Source organism: Pseudorca crassidens, chromosome 12 (genome assembly GCF_039906515.1).
Source record: "Pseudorca crassidens isolate mPseCra1 chromosome 12, mPseCra1.hap1, whole genome shotgun sequence".
NCBI lineage: Eukaryota > Metazoa > Chordata > Mammalia > Artiodactyla > Delphinidae > Pseudorca > Pseudorca crassidens.
The window spans coordinates 1,520,449-1,539,921 of record NC_090307.1 but is presented as its reverse complement, the minus strand read 5'-3'; the positions used below and the strand labels follow the sequence as shown (position 1 = coordinate 1,539,921).

The 19,473-nt window shown below is 39.6% G+C and overlaps 1 protein-coding gene across 5 annotated transcripts in view; it reads left to right on the top strand.

Moving 5' to 3' along the window:
• Positions 1–19,473, top strand: part of ATP9B (ATPase phospholipid transporting 9B (putative)) — a 217,405-nt gene that overhangs the window by 49,904 nt on the left and 148,028 nt on the right. For all 5 annotated transcript variants that reach the window (XR_010932969.1, XM_067698791.1, XM_067698793.1 and 2 more), the window contains exons 6-7: positions 2,874–2,932; positions 11,161–11,212. Coding sequence is in view for 4 of the 5 variants with exons in the window: in XM_067698791.1 (XP_067554892.1) it covers positions 2,874–2,932; positions 11,161–11,212 (111 nt within the window). In the remaining variant the exon portion in view is untranslated. The remainder of the gene's footprint in view (positions 1–2,873; positions 2,933–11,160; positions 11,213–19,473) is intronic.

Here is a 19,473-nt window from a genome sequence, read left to right as displayed (position 1 = left end):
TATTGCTAGAAGAAGGCTTTACTGTTGAGGCACAGCGGCAGGGAGCGCTTATTGCTAGAAGAAGGCTTTACTGTCGAGGCACAGCGGCAGGGAGCGCTTATTGCTAGAAGAAGGCTTTACTGTTGAGGCACAGCGGCAGGGAGCGCTTATTGCTAGAAGGAGGCTTTAATGGGAGGGTTTACCTGCAGTAGTTTAGAGAGAGGGAAGGACTGCTGCTACCTTACTTGGTAATAGTCACTGTTCACTGTTTCAGCAAAAGAAAAAGGCTGGTAAGGTACGACTTCCTGAGTATGTACTTGACCGTAAATGGAGTAGGATATTTTTAAGGAAAACTGTCATTAGGTTTAAATACTGGTGTACACATTGAAGTATCTTTGTTACTCTATTTAGAACTTGCTTCTATCAAATGGAGCTCTGAAGTTACTAAATTTTAAATGCTCATTCAATAAACACTTTGTGTTGTTGATGGTTCCATTGGTTTGTGAGAGCAGGTGACCGTTGTGTGTCTTCTATGTGCTGTGACTTGTAAAACTTAAGGAATATCTCTTGTTACCAGTCTCTTCCAACTCTGATATTAGTATGTTGCTAGCTAGGATCAGCTATCCGTTCAGCTCACAAAGGGTGGCCAGAAATCAAACCGTTAGTGGAGGCGTGGACTCTGCAGATTAGGCTGCGGAAGGTCATGATGCTGGGCTGTCAGTGCTGGACAGGTGCACGGGGAGTGGGTGGCTTTCCTCCATCTTTTCTGTCCGATGCCTTCGCTGTTCTTTGGGAAAGAGAACAGAGAAGAAGTCCGTGAGTTCACGTGACAAAGGCTGTAAAGGAAGTGCAGGCAGTCCCTTGAACACAAGATCAGAATTATTAGAGAATTCAGAACTGTTGAACAATTTGACCAGTTCTTCAAAATTTAGACATGTGTACTTTGAACAGATAAGTGAGGCAGATTATCATACTGATTTGACACTGTGCTGTGTTTAGCCTTCTCGTATTTTGTTCATGTTGTAATATTGTGTAAGAGTTGAGGACTTTCAACAGTGCCTTTTACCATAAACTGTTTTACTTAAACATGTAATTGCTAGTAAGTTCCATAGAAATGAATAGTGATCACAATTAATGCCTTAAAAATTAAAGGCTATTAAATATAAATTGTGTCTATTACCATGTGAGAGAATAATAAATCTCTCAGAAATGTAAGGTCTTGATTAAGGAGTCAAAAAAGGATGCGTTTTCTTTGTTTCAAAATAGTTTAAAATTATTTACTACATCTTATGACTGCAACCATTTCTTTTTCTCTCTTTTTTAAATGTGTCTATTAAAATGTAAAAAAGCAGAAGGAAGGAAAAGTGGATTGGAGAGTAGGAGAGAAAATAAAATTAAATGATAAGACAGGAATTCTGCTGAGTTAATACTCAGAGAGTATGAGATAAGTAATATGTCTTTACTGCCTGATGCTTAGCTATAAAAAACATAATAGTGGGAGTACAGACCTGAAGCTTGAAGTGACCAACTGAAAAAAAAGATTTAAAGTAGACATTCTTTTGCAAGTATGTTTTTTGGCTACTAATTGATGTATACTTATCACTTACGAAAATATCGTAAGATTTGCTTCACATGCAATTCTAAAGAACTTTGCTATTTTATAATATGAATAAAAAGTAGCTTCATCTCCCCCCTGAAAAGTTACTCCAGCCCTTATGTATTTATTGTATAATTGAGGAACATGGAAAAATATAACAGCAAAAGTATAATACTTACAAAACGTTTTGATATCCTCAAAACAAATTGTTAGGAACTGGTATGGTTCTATTGAAACTCAGCTGCTTTAAGAGGTATTTAGGAAATAAGGCTTTATAATAAGTTGAATTGGTCTAAAAGTCAGTGTAATGACTGGTAATGTTAGTATTTGATAATGTAATATGAACTTAGCTCTTGTTCTGTTAGCTTTCAGAATAAACTGAATGTAAAAGAAGTGGACCTTTTCCCATGTCAAAACAGTAGTTACAAAAATGTAAAGGCAGATCCATAAGGCTGTTGCTGGTTTCAAAAGGGAGATGGACAGAGGGAGGGAGACCAAGATAGGGAGGTGGGGAGAGAGGGAAGGAGGGAGAGAAACAGAGGGGCGAAGGGAGGCAGGGCGGGAGGAGACACAGGGAGCGAGAACGGACCCAAGTCTTGTTGCTGCTTCAGGACGGTGTCTCCCATTGTCCACGCCAGCTTCTCACCTCCTCTCTGTGGCACTAACATGATGTAGATGTTGTGTGTTAGATTTTGTAAATGATTACAGTGCACTAGATACTAGAGAGACAGTTTAAGAATTTACACAGTATACCATGTGGAAGCATCACATTTTGTGGAAATCTCTAGACCTTAGTTTCCAGTCCTGACCTGTGTCTGTAAAGCTACTAGTGGAGGGTGGTTTTACATGTACTTTTCTTCGTTTCTTCTTTCTGCCAGTTATGTGCCAATCAGTGCCTCCAAAACATTAATGTAAGGGTTTTACATCTACATGTTACTCAGCTTCAGTCATCAGATTATTTTATTTAGTGATATTTTTGACCATCCGTAACTTGACTCAGGCCTGAAATAACGGCAGATGTGGGAAGAACTTTGCGGATGGAATCCTCTTCCCCACTCTCGCACGTCTTTTATTGGGGGATAGTTAATTGTATTTGGGAGTTCACTAGGAGAAGTAAATTTTCAGCGACTGTGTCTATCTGAAATAAATTTATTTTGAAAGTATAAGTATAGATAAATTTCTAAAGTGTTATTTTTTTCTCCCAAAGTTATTTCTAAAGTATTATTTATCAACTGAAAGTTTAACTCTGATGTGCTATTATTTCCTTGAGTTGACTATACTTCTTCTTTTTTTTAAGGTAAAGTGCAAGTTAAGAGTTCAGACATACAAGTTGGAGACCTCATCATAGTGGAAAAGGTTGATGCATTTTTAATATCTTTTAGACATGTATATGCCAGTTATGAACATTTAGCCTGATTGCAAGTAACTTTTGAATCTGAAGGAAATTGTTTGAGACATGTATTTTAAATCTTAACATCTTTGTGTAAGGTTTGATATATGTGAAGAAAAAAATACAGGTTTCTGTGTAGTCTGTTTTGCTAAATTATGTTTCAGTCTGTGTAGGTAGTCATATTTTGTCTAAAATAAGACATGTTAACTGTTTATTGTTGCATTATCAGAATTATATCTTTTGACCAAAGAATTATATTAGTTAGAAACTATTTATAATGTTTCAGTTTCTAGAGCTTCTTTTTATAGACAGATATATATATGTAATTATTGGATATTAATTCTTATGGCTTAAAAACTTAACGAGGGGGCTTCGCTGGTGGCGCAGTGGTTGAGAGTCCGCCTGCCGATGCAGGGGACACAGGTTCGTGCCCCGGTCCGGGAAGATCCCACATGCCGCGGAGCGGCTGGGCCCGTGAGCCATGGCCGCTGAGCCTGCGCGTCCAGAGCCTGTGCTCCGTAACGGGAGAGGCCACAACAGTGAGAGACCCGCGTACCGCAAAAAAACCCCAAACCAGCAAACAAAAAAAACAACTTAACGAGGGAAAGGTAAATGGAAACAAGAGGATTAGAAAGAAAAAGTTTAGGTCAATGTAGGAAGAAGCCATTTTAAAAACCCCACAGTGGTCAGAGGTGGCTGTTGGCAGGCCGCTACTGGCCCGGAGTCTGGAGGCCTGGGCTGTCTGCCTTTGCGGAGAAGCGTTTCTGCCCGCACAGCCTTCCTGAGTAACAGTGACTGAGGGCATAGTCTTTTTGTTTTTCCTTTTTTAAGGCTCTAGAACAACATTTAAAAAAATATAGAATGAGAGGTTTTCATAAGGCCTCTTACAGAGGAGTGTGAGCCCCTGGTACCAGCTGATAGCCACATGGGGACCCATGGGAACATACCCATCCTGAGCTGCCCGTGGGGAGGTTGAGTGAGAGCCTTCTCCTCAGGAGGGAAGCGGTCTTCATCTCACTGCAGTAAAAATCCATACGCAGAGAACGCTTCGGGCTGTGTTTGTCGGATTTTATGGAAAGGAGAAAATTAAACATACTGATTTGCAGCTTATTTACGTAGTATTCAGTTATATGGATACTGTAAGTTACTAACTTTTGATCCATTGTTAGATTTTGGATGGTTTCTCTTTTCTGCTCTGAGAAGTGCTATGATGAACATTCTGGTACACACATCCTTGCAGGACTCTCTAGGATAAATGCTGACAAGAGGGGTGGCTGAGCCATATGTTAGTCATATAAATTTTGATGCAATTTTTAAGAAACAGCAACCTTTGTTTTCTCAGGTTTCTGTGGTCAGGAATCTGGATGCAGCCTAGCTGCATCTCCTGGCTCTGGGTCCCCCTTAAGGCTCTCAGTCAAGTTGTGTCAAGGTGTCAGCCCAGTAGCCATCGCCTCCAAGTTCCACGGGGGTGGAGCTGATGCCAGTCTCACTCTTGGGGTTGTTGGCAGGACTTGGTGCCTCTTTGGACGCAGGGCCTCAGTTCTACGAGCTTTAGGCCTGTGGCCACGCTCATTGCTGGACACATGGGCCTCTCCACCGGGCAGCCCACCACCGGCCTGCCAGCAGGAGGGGTAAAGAGAGAGTGTGAGTGCCAGCAGAAGGGTTGCACAGTCTCCGAGACCTAGACTCCAGAGTGATGCCCCAACACTTTTTGTTTTCCTCTTGACTTTTAGGAGGATATCCTGTGTTTGTTGTGTTGAAGGTTAGGATAGAATCTCTCTTTGTGAATCAGATGAGTACTGTTTGGCCTTTTCATTCTTTCATCTCTTATTTCCTCCTTAACTTTCCTATTTACCCTTTTTTTCCCTTACCTTTGCTGTTTAGTTTGATGTAGCAGTACACTCACCTTCCTGTTTTCCCTCAGTCCTCCCATTTTTACTGAGTAACAGGTGCACCCTTCTTGGCCATCTCATTGGTCATACAGGTAGATGTGAAAGAGAGATCTACATCTGTGTCTGGGTGTTCCTCTTCAGTGTCTCTCTGGCCTCACAGGTGTCTTCTCCATCAGTAAGAAAGATTGGTGAGGGACATAGGCCTCTGTAGACATCCAGGTAAAGGTTTCCGTTTGATGTGGAGCTGCACCTCTTTGTGTTTGTTTGTTATTTCAGTGTCCAGTGGATAGCACGTTGTGGATGACGCACCAGTGTTACATATATGTGAGCATGTGTGTGGTATCCTGCACTACTCTGAAATGTAAAGGTTTGGTGGCAGAGCTAGAGGGAAGGCTTCTGACTGTTTTCGCTAGCCTTCAGGAAGCGCTGCTGCCACAGCATAGGGCGGCACCACCTACCTCATTCAGGTTTTATATTGCCAATTGTACTTTCATTTTCATATATTTCAATTCCCTGGAAAACATTGAGTATTCTGAAGTTTGATAACATAGTTTCCAGTAACTACTGGGAAACGATAAATTTTTAGTAGTAGGTTCATGGTATTTGTCAAACCAATTTTGTGATTTTTGTAGTGATAAAAGGTTTTTTTCTTGCCAGTTGATATAATCATCATAAGGAAATAGCAGAGATCTGGTAGCAAATGGCTTTGTCCTTCTACTTTTTTTTTTCTTTTTTGCGGTACGCGGGCCTCTCACAATTGTGGCGTCTCCCGTTGCGGAGCACAGGCTCCGGACGCGCAGGCTCAGCGGCCACGACTCACGGGCCCAGCCACTCCGCGGCATGTGGGATCTTCCTGGACCAGGGCATGAACCCGTGTCCCCTGCATCAGCAGGCGGACTCTCAACTACTGTGCCACCAGGGAAGCCCATATTTCTCTTTTATTTGACCATATTCCTATTTATAAATTAATGTTTGGATATTTCCATGGTGAATTTTATGTTATAGGATAGTTGTAATTTTTTATCTTAACATGGAATTAAAATTAGTACATCGATATTCATTTTATGGGTATTTAAAGGAATAATGCTAATCAGCTTTGGCTCAGTGTTATAGATGTCAGTAGCCGTAGAACATGGGAGAGCAGCAGCCTGGGACAGAAAGTGGAAAGAGGATGATGCGGCCTTCAGTGTTCACTGCGTCTAGGTTTAAACTCCTAGTTCTCCAGTTTCGAATTCAGCCTAGGAGAAGTATGTGTTTGACATGTATCTGGAAATTGGGAGGGTAGGACCGTTCAGAGTCAAGGTCAGATGATCCTTTATGCATGCAAGGTGAAGCAAGAAATTCCAAAGATTATCTCCCAGCTTAATAAGGAAGCCTGAACAGTAACTGAATTCTTACACAGGTGTATGTATCAAAATCGCAGCAGAGTTCTTTCTTCGTTCGTTCGTTTTGGTTTTAAAGACAAAATAAGATTTTTCTAAAACTGATTTGGCAAGGCACAGGCCCTAGCGTGGCAGAAACAACCTTGACAAGGAGAATAAAGTGAAAAGAGTCACTCTCCTAATGTTAAGGCGTACTTCCTACTATATTAATTAACATAGGGCAGAGGAAGGGCAGAAACAAAGTTAATGAAACATCAACGGAGAACCCAGAAATAGACCCACCCAAAAATGCTCAAGTGATTTTGGACAAAGTGCAAAAGCAATTAAAATGGAGGATGGATAGCCTTTCAACAAAACAGGCTGGAACTAGTGGACATCCATGGGTAAAAAATGAACCATAATCTAAATGTCACACCTTAGATAGATATTAAAGTGGACCAGGGACTTAAATATATAATGTAAAACTGTAAAACAGGAGAAAATATTCAGAATCTAGGGTAGGAAAATAGTTTTTAGACTTGACGCCAAAAGCACAATGCATATAAGGGTGAAATTGATAGATTGCATCATTAAAATTAAAAATTTGTGCTTTGTGAAAGAACATGTGAATATGGTGGAAAAACAGACTGGGAGAAAGTATTTGTAAACCATATATCCACAAAGATTTGTATCTAGAATATGTAAAAATGCTAAATACTCAACAGTAAAAAAATAATCAAATTAGAAAATGGGCAAAAAAAAAATAAACATTTAGCCAAAGAAGACATACAGATAGAAAATAAGCATATGAAACGTTATTCAACATCATTAGTTATCTGGAAATGCAAATGAAAATACAGTGAAATATCACTACACATATAGCAGAATGGCTACAATGAAAACTGATGACAGCACAAATGCTGGCAGTGACATGAAGACAGTGGATCACATGCAATTCATGTGGGGATATCAAATGTTACAGCTATTCTGGAAAATCATTAGACAGTCTGTTAAAAAACTGAGTATACAACTATCATTTGACCCAGAAGTTGAACTTTTGGACCTTTATCACAGGTAAATATTAATTTAGATTGGCACAAAAGCTTGAACATGAATGTTTATACCTGCATTATTCATGATAGCCAAAAATCAGAAACAGTTCAGATATTCTGAATGGGTCATGGTCAAAGAAACTGCTGTACATTATACCATGGTAATTTCATATTAAGAAAACACAGGTCCCTGCTCCTATATTGCTCAGAGTCTTGAGAGGAGGGAAAAATAAAAATATCCAATAATTATTCTGAAGTTTCTAGTTTACTTATTAATGCCTCATAGAAAAATAAAACAGGATAAGGGAATAAAGGGTAGTGGTCTAAAATTAAGAAAAAAATTCCATGTATGATAGTATCAAAGGAATAAAATACTTATAAATAAAATCATGGTTAAGAATAAACTTAACAAAAGAACAAAACTTGTACTTTGAAAACTACAAAACATTGTTAAAACACAGTAAAGAAGAGCTGGATAAACAGAACGACGTCCCATGTTCATGGATTGGAAGTATTCATATGTTAAAATGGCAGTACTCCCAAACTGACCTACAGGTTCAGTGCAGTCCCTCTTAACATCCCAGCTGACTTCTTTGCAGAAATTGACAAGCTGATTCTAAAATTCATGTGGAAATACAAGAGATTCAGAATAGCCAAAGCAGTTTTTAAAAATGTGAACAAAATTGGCATATTCACACTTCTCCATTTCAGAACTTTCTACAAAGTTAACATTAATCAGGACAGTATGGAATTGGCATAAATTAAACATTGAGAGTCCAGAAATAAAGCCTTAAATTTCTGGTTAACAGATTTTCAACACGGGTGCCTAGAAAATTCAGTGGGATGGGGCTGTGTCTGGGTGGGTGCTTATTTTTGACCCAGTACTGACTATGAGAGTCTTCATTTTGTTGTGTGCAGCTGTAGTTCATTCATTCTGTGGTTACATAGTGTGCCTTGTGTCCATGCTACTGTTGGTGGGTATTTGGGTTGCTTCTAAGTTTTGCCTGTTAGGGTTGATACCTCTGAGTCGTACTTGACCACGTCTTCTGGCTCACATGTGCACACATTGCTGCTGCATGTGTACTGAGGAGTGGACTTGTTGGATTTGGGGGTGAGTGTGTATGTTGCACTTGAGTACTTACTGCAAATGATTTTGCAAAGTGATGTATCAAATTATACTCAGATCGACAGTGGGTAAGAGTTCCCATTCCTTCATGTTTGCCAACACTCGGCATTGCCAACCTTTTAAATTTACCATTTCCAAATTGTACATTGTGGTTGTGGTTTTAATGTGCATTTCTGTAAAGACTAACGAAGTCGGACACCTTTTCATACGATTTTGGATATTTTTCTCATTTGGGAAAAGCCTGTGAGAATCTCTTACTGTTTTTCTTCAGAGTTATCCTTTCTTAATAGTCTGCAGGCCTTCAAGTACTCTGGATGGGAGTCCTTTATTAGTTTTATGTTGTGAATAACTTTTCCTTCCTAGTGTGCTTTGTGGAACAGAGATGCTTAATGAATTCAATATATTATCATTCAAAGAAAAATTCTAATGAAGTCAACCTTATTAATCTTTTCATCTGTAATAAATTTTTTTTTAAATTTGTGGTAGTAGGGGGAAGGAGTCTTGTTTAAGAAATCTCTTCCTACCAAAAAGTCATGAAAATATTCTTCTGTATTATCTTTTAGGTTTTATTGTTTTGACTTTGACATTTTTAAAAAATTTATTTATTTATTTATTTTTGGCTGCGTTGGGTCTTTGTTGCAGTGAGTGGGGGCTACTCTTCATCACGGTGTGCGGACTTCTCACTGCGGTGGCTTCTCTTGTTGTGGAGCACGGGCTCTAGGCACCCAGGCTTCAGTAGTTGTGGCACATGGACTCAGTAGTTGTGGCTCGCAGCCTCTAGAGCTCAGGTTCCGTAGTTGTGGTGCACGGGCTTAGTTGCTCTGCAGCATGTGGGATCTTCCCGGACCAGAGCTCGAACCTGTGTCCCCTGCATTGGCAGGCGGATTCTTAACCACTGTGCCACCAGGGGAGTCCCTGACTTTGACATTTAGAAGTATAATTCGTTTGGAATAGATTTTCGTGTTTCGATTGAAGTAGAGGCCAGGTATTATCTCTTCTCATTGCCCATGGGTATCTAGTTTTCTCAGCACTGTTTATTGAAAAGATGTCTGCAGTGCCAACTTTCTCATAAATCTGGTGTCCATGGATGTGTGGGCCGACTTCTGGATTCTCTGCTTTTACATTAATATAATCATCCATCTTAGTGGAATACCATCTTGTCTTAATTATTCTATTTTAATATTTAGTTTTGTTATAGTGTACAGACAGCTCTCCATGTTGTTTCTCACACTTGTCTAGTCATTCTTGGCCTTTGCATTTCCCTGTAAATATTAGGAATATCTTGTCATTTCCCACCAAAAAAGCATGTTAAGATTTTGATTGGGTTTGTGTTGAATGTATAGGTCAGTATATGCACACTTCACATCTTTGCAGTACTGTATATTCTAATTTCAGAACATGGTGTTTTCTATTTCCTTAGGCTTCATTTAATTTCTTTCAGTAATGTTTTACAGTTTTTTGTTTAGAAGGCTTGCCCATCTTTTATCAGTTTTATTCTAGTGCTAGTTTTTTCTTATTACCGAAATGGGCATATTTAAAGAAATATTTACCTTCTTGCTGTTTGTTACTGGTATGTATGTTTTTGTTTTCTGTGTCATTAATTTTGCTCTTATATTTGTTTACATCCTTGTACTTTCTTTGGGATTTATTGGCTGGGTTTTTTTTTCCTGCTTTCGAATGGATATTTAGTCCTTTGTATATTTTTAGCCTCCCTTTTCTGTTGTATGCAGTTTAGTCATGTATATTTTCCTCTTATCATTTTCCTGACTTCGGCTGTGTTACACACATGATATGTTGATATGTTGAGTTTTTATTACCATTTCATTAACAATATTTTCTAGTTTCCATTGTGATTTCCCCCTTCACCTAAAGGTTCTTTAGATCTTAACAATTGCCTAAAGAAATGTTAGAAATAAATAGCTCTGTTCTACAGCATATCTTCTTTCCGCTTTAACAACTTACGCTTGTTTTTGTTGCTTGCTGACTGACAAGTAGTTCATTTCTTTACTGTGTGTAGAGAAATCTTAAGTTAGGTCTTAAAGAATGTAAATAATTCATGAAACTATGTGAAGTATTCTTATTATAATCATATTTTTCTTTTAGTTTGTATAGCTTTCCCAACTAATTAATGCTAATTAGTATTACTAATTATTATTAGTAATACTAATTAATACTAATATTAGTAATAGTGATTAAATAAATGTATGAATAGTGACCTTTGAGTTTTTCTCCTTTCCTGCTTTGTAAAAAGAATATCTCCTCAAATTTGTGGGGTTTTGTTTGCTCAGTTGTACATTTATTCTTTCATTCAACATTTATTAAGTGTTTCGTTTTCGATATGCTCTGTTTTGTGTTAGGTGTTGGAAGAACACTGTCCTCACTTTCTAGGTCATTAGTCTGATAGGGAGGCCATCATTTTTTTATAAGGCAGTAACTGTTATATTGTACGTGTGAGTTGAGGTACAACAGAGGCCACAGAAATGGTAATATTTAACATTTTTCAGGAAATGAAGTAGTTTTCAGGTCATCACTAAATGCCATTTACGTGGTTCATTGATGTGGAAAGAAACTTCGAGGTCTAACTAAAATATGAGTTAAAATATTCATTTTTATTATACAAATTATGAATGTTAATTGTTTCAGCATAGAGTTGAAATATAACATTATTTTAGTTGTTTTTAGGAGCTATTTCTCCTTTGGAATGGAATTGTGTTAATTTGTAGACTTGCATATAGATAATTAATATTTTATATTACTCTGCAGAATCAAAGAATTCCATCGGACATGGTATTTCTTAGGACATCAGAAAAAGCAGGTATTTTTATTTTTATTGCTGATGATTGGTATTTTGGCAGTTTAATTTTCATTTTGAAAGATAAAAGTTAAATTTATTCTTGTAAGAATTTTTCTTTGATAATATATTGAATTCATTAATTTCTAAATCACATTTAACTGTTTATGTTTAAAACAATGATTTTACTGTGTAATATGTTGGTTTAAAAAATATCCTTTCCTATATCAAGTGAAAGTTTTCATTCGAATCCATTTTGATATCCAAATAGATGGTGATGTTCCTCAAAACTTGATTGCTATTCTGCATTTGCACTTTTATTTCTCATTCAGCAAACATTTATTTAGCACTTACTATATGCCAGGCACTACCTGTTGCTTAGAATACAAAAGGGAGTAAAACCGAGTTGCTCTCTTCAAAGAGTTTATGATCTACTTATTTATGGAAGTACACACATTGACGATTAGCAATACTCTGATTGTATAGATAGTATAAATATTAAAAGGCATGTGGAGGGCTTTGCTGGTGGCGTAGTGGTTAAGAATCCTCCTGCCAATGGGGCGGACACGGGTTCGAGCCCTGGTGTGGGAAGAGCCCACATGCCGCGGAGCAACTGAGCCCGTGCGCCACAACTACTGAGCCTGTGCTCTGGAGCCTGCGAGCCACAACTACTGAGCCCGCGAGCCACAACTACTGAGCCTGCATGCCACAACTGCTGAAGCCCGTGTGCCTAGAGCCCGTGCTTTGCAACAAGAGAAGCCACCACAATGAGAAGCCCACGCGCCACAACGAAGAGTAACCCCCGCTTGCCACAACTAGAGAAAGCCCATGCACAGCAATGAAGACCCAATGCCGCCAAAAATAAATATACAAACAAATAAATAAATAAAAGACATGTAGGAGTAATGGGAGGGAACAGACAATTTGCCTAGGTGAGTTGAAATGGGCTTCACAGAAAAAATGATACTTATATGACCAGAGCTTTAAACAATAAGAAGAAGGTGCAAAAGGGGTAATGAGAAGGAAGCCTCATGTGGTCAAGGAAAAAAAATCCATTGGTTGGAAATCAGGAAACCTAAAATCTAGTCTGCTTTGACCAATTTCTAATTATATGACCTAGCCACGTGGTCATACATTTTCATCATCTCTAAAATGATGAGAGGTTTGTCAAGTAATATCCAAAGTTCCTTCTGCCTTATATTTCTGACTTTGTTGCATAAATGAGCAATATTTTTATGGGAAGCTTGGCATATGTATTATTGTTTGTAGCATGAAAACTCTAGAAAGGACATGGTTAAAATTTAGAGTTGTTGATTTAGTTTTTTCTCCATTTACAAACAGTGGGGGTTTTTTGGTTTTTTTTGTATTTTTAAAAAAATTTATTTATTTGGCTGTGCCGGGTCTTATTTGCGGCATGCGGGATCTTCATTGCCACATGCGAGGTCTTAGTTGTGGCACGCAGGATCTAATTCCCTGACCAGGGGTCGAACCCGGGCCCCCCGTGTTGGGAGCGAGGAGTCTTAATCACTGGACCACCAGCAAAGTTCCTAAACAGCGTTTCTTTAAAAGGACATTTTAAGTCATGAGAGAGAAGAAAAATGTTTTCTCTTTTCACCAACTGTAGTTATGATTACTTACATCGTAAGATGAGGCTGCCATTAACAGCAGAATTCAGTTACACCTAATAATCAAGTGACCTCTGTACACTTGATACCTTTACTTTATTGTGTGCTGTTTAATGTGTGGTTTCGTTTTGCCCATAGGGTGGAGACTGGAGAACTACTTTTCCAGTCCATTTCCCTTTCCTGTCCAGTTAGATGGGGCCATGCCCTGAGGTATGGCCGAAGGAGGGTGGCTGAAAGTCATGTGTACCACTTCCAGCCTCGGCTTTCCCTGTACTGGCTATGTGTCCATGACCAGGGTAACCTTGGAAGCTGCCTGTTGAAGATGGCAGAGCTTCCCTCAGTTTAGGTTCCTTAATGTCTGTGTGGAACAGACTCCCCTCCCATTCTGTCACCAAGTGGACTCTGTATGACAGAGAAGTATTATTAAGTACCAGAGTTGCAAGTTTTATCTTTTACAAATAGCTAGTGTTCCCTTAACACCTGCAGAGCTGTGTCAGGCAGTTAAAACTCTGCCTTTGCCTTCACTTGCTTGTACAGAGCCTCAGAGTCAGCCAGGTGTGAGAGATTCGGGCCTCTCGGGTTTTCAAGGGCATTGTGTGCAGCCCTGCACTGGCAGGTGGCCTTCTAGGCTCTTGGGAATATGATAGAGCTTTTGCTCCTTGTTATCTGATTTTTCTTTTAAATTTTTTTGGTCAGCTTGTTGTTTACCCCAGCTTTAACCACCACCCAAGGTAGCTGTGACATTAAACAATGGCCACTGTTTGTTTTTGACAAACATTCCAGGGAAAACACATTCTCAGTGAATGAACTGTGGGTTGAGTCAAATCCAGACAAGCTCTACCTGATCAGGTGGTTACAGTTGTCTGGGCATGGGGTTTGGGGAGTCCTAGCCCTGGTTTCTTCCCCTCAGTGGCTACCAGACCATTGGTTTGCTCAGCTACTGTGGAGTTTGACTGGGGGCAGGGTACTGGCAAAGGGACAAGTCAAAACACCGCACATCTCACTCACAGCTAGATTTAGCCGTGTTTCTTGAATAAGTGCACCTGGGATTGTTGCAAGTCTTTGATTGTTTTCCAGAGTTTTGAAAAAGTTGCTTTAGACAGTTTCTGCTTATGTTGCCAGTACAGTTATGGAGGAACGGGTTTTCAGAGATGCTCACACCGCCGTCCCTGCTCATCTGTGATCTCTGTCTGTGTCTGTAAGCGTACTCAGTGTAATGAGCGACAAACAGTTTGCATTTGGGAGACACTTTTTTTTCTTCTTTGGCTGCACCACTTGGCATGTGGCATCTTAGTTCCCCGACCAGGGGTCGAACCCGTGTGCCCTACACCAGAAGCACAGATTCTTTTCTTTTCTTTTTTTGCGGTACGCGGGCCTTCTCACTGCTGTGGCCTCTCCCGTTGCAGAGCACAGGCTCCGGACGCGCAGGCTCAGCGGCCATGGCTCACGGGCCCAGCCGCTCCGCGGCATGTGGGATCCTCCCGCACCGGGGCACGAACCCGCGTCCCCTGCATCGGCAGGCGGACTCTCCACCACTGCGCCACCAGGGAAGCCTGGAAGCACGGATTCTTAACCACCGGACTGCCAGGGAAATCCCGGGAGATGCATTTATATTTAATTGCCCTTGTAGTGATCATGGTAGGAATATATGTAAGATTAAGAATATCATGCTCAATGTGGAAATGGCTTTAGGTAATTAACGTAGAAGAAATAGAGTATACAGACTATGTGAGGAGACAAAGTGTGGACAAATCCATCTCTTCAAAGCTGGAAGGTTGTTAGAAGTGTCCATTTTTCAGAGGAAGACTCTGAGGGCTAGTAAATGTTTGCTGAAGTTTCAGAAATTGTTCTTCAGCCACCGTATCATTGTTATGGCGTAATAAGATAGCAAAACATGCAGAGAATATTAGAGAATTAGGCAAGTGAGATACTCTCTGATGTGCCAACTACAGATAAATAACGTTATATCCAAATTGATTATGTTTTAAAAATGTTTTTTTCCTCAAATTTTGCTTTGTATTCTATGTCGTAGGGACAGTTTCTTTCTGTAGGGTAATGATATTTAATATTTTGGAGGTCATGGGTCTTTCTGAGAATCTTAAGAATTATCACTTTGTTCCTCAGAAAAATGTACATAATATACACGTATGCTAAATTTTTACTATTTAACATATTCCTGGAAGGTTATTAATGGCTCCAAGTTTAGGACCTTACTGTCATCTGTTTTAACCTGTGGTTCTATTATATTCCTCAGTTTTATGATTTTTTTCTGTCAAATTTAAATTGTTAAAACAATTACTGTTACTCTTATGGAGATACTAAATGTCAGATTACTGTTTCATGATATTTTTCTTCTCTTTATAAAATGGACCAGACGGCTTCCCAGCTGTGTAAAATGTGTCGTAACACTGCTTTCAATCAAGGTTTCTTAGCTTTAGAAATTCTGTTTGTGTGACTTTACGTAATTATTTAAGGTTTTAAATTAAAGCCTTGTTTTTAAACTTACATGTTTAGAATTTTTTATGTATCTGCTAACACTGTTAATATTACTTTATTATTTTTCAGTTTCAGTTCAGAAAACCCTGGTAATACACTGTCTGTTATAGTAAGAATCTCTAAACCCTAGCCAGTGTGAAAGTCTTAAATCTACGCAGCGTGTTGAGTTTGGACGATAGCCACTGGGCGTTTGTCAGTACAGCTCAGTGAGTCTCTTCGTGGCATCATATTGACTGTGTATTAATACAGGGTATTCTGTTGGGCCGTCAGTTGATTGTTTAGAATGTAAATGAGGCTGTTGATGGATCTGGTGACTGATGGCTTAAATTCCAATTAATCAATTGCTTCATCAGTTTCTTAATTCAGATCAAATATCTCCTGAATGCACACAATTCTTTTAGTGGTATTAAGAGAAATTAATGCTTTAGAACTAATTTTCATCAATCTCTTATAAATGCCAATATCTTTTTCACTTGCCTCCTAAGTGATGGCATTATCGTTTAAGTGTTTGGGACATATTACAATAGCTCAGCTGTCACTTGTTAGAGGGCGAGGGGTAGGTAAATGACACTGTACTCATCCACATTCTCTCCGTGGTGCTATTCATCTTGCCACCAGCTTAAAAATTTCATGCAGAGTCATTAAGCCATATAAATGATTTAGAAATTAAGTTTAATGGCAAACGATCTGGTGTTATATATGCAAAGTCAATGTCTATTTTTCTTTTCTTGGGCACATACTGTAGCTATCTCTTTCAGACCTATTGGATTTGTGAGCTGTTGCAGGCAGTCTGCTAATATTACAGGGTAACTTATTACAACATATGACAGACTCATGTGCCCTGTGTCACAGTGTCCCATCAATTACTTTATCACCACTTGATGCGGCTCTCCTAGGTGACATATACACGAGTTGATCTTCATTTGATTGTCATTAAACCTGTCCTTTGCTGTCAACTCTTGTCAATTATACCAAATAAAATCAAGTATTCATAAGAAGTCAGTAATAGGATATAAGCAGACCAATTTAATAATTCATTTTTACCGAGCCTTAACTGACATCAGTTGTAGCTAGTGCTTGCTGTGAAAAATTACTAGATATACTTTGTGTAAGACAAGTCAAGTTGGCCATACTTCTGATTTTGCTGCAGTTCATTCCCTCTCTCTGTCTTTCTCTCTGTCTCTTTAAATCATATCAGTTACTGTGAGCCTAGTAATGTAATTGTACTTGAAGATAAGTAATACGTCAGTTTCCTCTAAATTGTAAAAATAGTGTGTAATTATTTAACATGAGGCATACCCTTTTACTTTTAAGAATGGCAAGTATATTGTTTCCAGTGTTTAATAAGTTTATAGACATCTACATAAGGTATTAGTTTCACTTTTAGAAACACAAAATGTTTGAAACTTAAGAGACTGTAGATATTCTCACCTTTTCCTATTTTCTATGTTAGAAAGCAAACCTGGAGCAGAGCTGTTGGCATTGATGTCTCAAAGTCTGTGTCATACAGAATCTAGAATCCAATCCCTTTTAAGTTGCTTTTATACTTTATAAAACACACACATACAGATATATATAACCATGCATATATTTAAGAGGAAAAAAAAATCAATCTTGAGTAAAAGGTTTAAGTGTAAAATAATGGATACTGCAAATTTCCTAGTACTCCTTTTTAGTTGAAACCAGTTATTCTCCTTATCATAAATCTTTTTTTTTTTTAAATTTATTTATTTTTTATTTTTTGTGGTAAGTGGGCCTCTCACTGTTGTGGCCTCTCCCGTTGTGGAGCACAGGCTCCGGCCGCGCAGGCTCAGCGGCCATGGCTCACGGGCCCAGCCGCTCCGCGGCATGTGGGATCTTCCCGGACCGGGGCACGAACCCGTGTCCCCTGCATCGGCAGGCGGACTCTCAACCACTGCGCCACCAGGGAAGCCCATAAATCTTTTGACAAGTAATACATAAGAAAATTTATTTACATAACTAGATATATTTTTCAAAGTGCATGAAATCAGATGAAGGTCTCATAGATATATCTTCAACTGATAAAATAGGTGATTGAAAAATCTTTTCTTAGCTCTCTATCTTATTATGTCTTACAGAAGTGACTTAACCTGTATGAATCTCCTAGTTTCATGTTGGCAACACTAATGCCTGTGCCATCGGTAGTTAAAAGGATTAAATGCACTTGGTTAAGGAATCAGTGGGGCGCATTTCAGATGCTGAATTGCTGGTGGCTGTAATTAGTTGAAAGTGCATTGGCTCCAAGAGAAAAGTATTTGGTATTTACGCAGAGTAAGAGAGCAAGGAAATGCTTACAGATGTGCAGGGGTCCATTTCTTCTAGGGGTGGATGTGGATTCTCATGGACCCATTTTAGTTTTAGAACATTGTGCAAAAGGTGCACTGGACTAAGCTGTGTAAAGATGTGTTCTTACATAGCTACCTTAGCTAGTTCCCCAAATTTCAGAAATAATTAGCTAAGTAATTAATAAGTTCCTGGTGTATACCATTCGCTGGCAGATTTTAATAGATTTTCCTCCAAATTTTACACCACCACTCCAAAGTAAGTCTTATTTTTTCCACTGTGCACATGAAAACCTTCATAAGGTGAAGTACCTGGACAGGGAGCTCAGTGAGTGGGTTATAAGGCAGTGCTCAGCCCAAGACTGGCTCTTCCCACTGCTACACCAGCTTTTAAGTTTTGAATTGCCTTCAGTACTGTTAACGTTTGGGGCCTGGTATTTATTTCTTTGTAGTGGTGGCTTGTCTCTGCCCTGCAGGGTGTTGAGCAGTATTCTTGGCCTCGACTCCTCGGGTGCCAGGAGCACCCTTCCAGCCCCCACCCCCAGCGCCTACTGTGAAAACCAAGTCTCCAGACGCTTCCTGAGGGCAAAATCGCCCCGGTTGAAAATCACTAGAGGATTGTTTCATCCACGAAAATCCCTAAAATAAATCTTCAGTATTCAGTTGTATATCTTTTGAAAGTAATTGTTTTAATATTCTTCAGAGATCTTTTTTGATAAGAACAGATTGATCCTGTGGAATTTTAGCCATGACCTACCCCAGTTCCATGTGAAGGAAGCTTCTGCTCTAGACCAGTGCAGCCAAGAAATCAGGGCCTCCATCTCCCTGCAGCTCCCAGGCGAAGGCCAGGGCCTCACCCTGGAGGGGTACCCACCGTCTAATGCTTCTGTTTTGCTGTAGTGATCACTACTGAAAGCTGACCTGGCATACGGCAACCTCTTCCTCTGGATAAAAGGGAAAAGGCCATGAGATAACTTGTTGATGAAATTAGCTGCTGAAGTGGAGAGGACATGCAGTGTGAGCTCTACTGCAGGACCACGTTTGCAGTCAGCTGTTCACCAGAGCAACACTGGTGCTGAACTGCGCTGATCAGTAGTATAATTCTACATGAAATTGATGGATAGGAGCAAACACTGATAGACAGGGGAAGGGGAGCTCGGAAATACAGATACGAGAAAAGTACAATGGAAAGTAGTCTCCATCTTTGCGGGTGTTCAAATATAAATTTAAATGTGAATTTCTGTAGTGCAGTTTCAGTTATTTGCAGTGTTCTTTTCCTGCAAAGAAAAAAGTTTGTATAATATGTTTGGTGTATATTTTCTGTGTTAATCTGAATATGTTTCTTAAAAAATTTTTTTTATTTTGTACATTTTTTAAAATTATATTTATTTTTATTTGTGGCTGTGTTATGTCTTCATTGTTGCGTGCAGGCTTTCTCCAGTTGTGGCAAGCAGGGGCAACTCTTGGTTGTGGAACATGGGCTTCTCATTGCGGTGGCTTCTCTTGTTGTGGAGCACGGGCTCTAGGAGTGCGGGCTTCAGTAGTTGTGGCACGCGGGCTCAGTAGTTGTGCCTCGCGGGCTCTAGAGCGCAGGCGCAGTAGTTGTGGCGCACGGACTTAGTTGGTCCGTGGCATGTGGGATCTTCCCGGACCAGGGCTCGAACCCGTGTCCCCTGCATTGGCAGGCAGATTCTTAACCACTGCGCCACCAGGGAAGCCCTGTACTTTATTGTTTTAAGTTCACAAAAAAAAGTGAGAAGGCGGTACAGAGATTTCCAGTACGCCCCATGCCCTCACACCTGCGTAGCTTCCCTCATCATCAGCATCCCCCACCAGATGATGCATTTGTTGCAGTTGATGG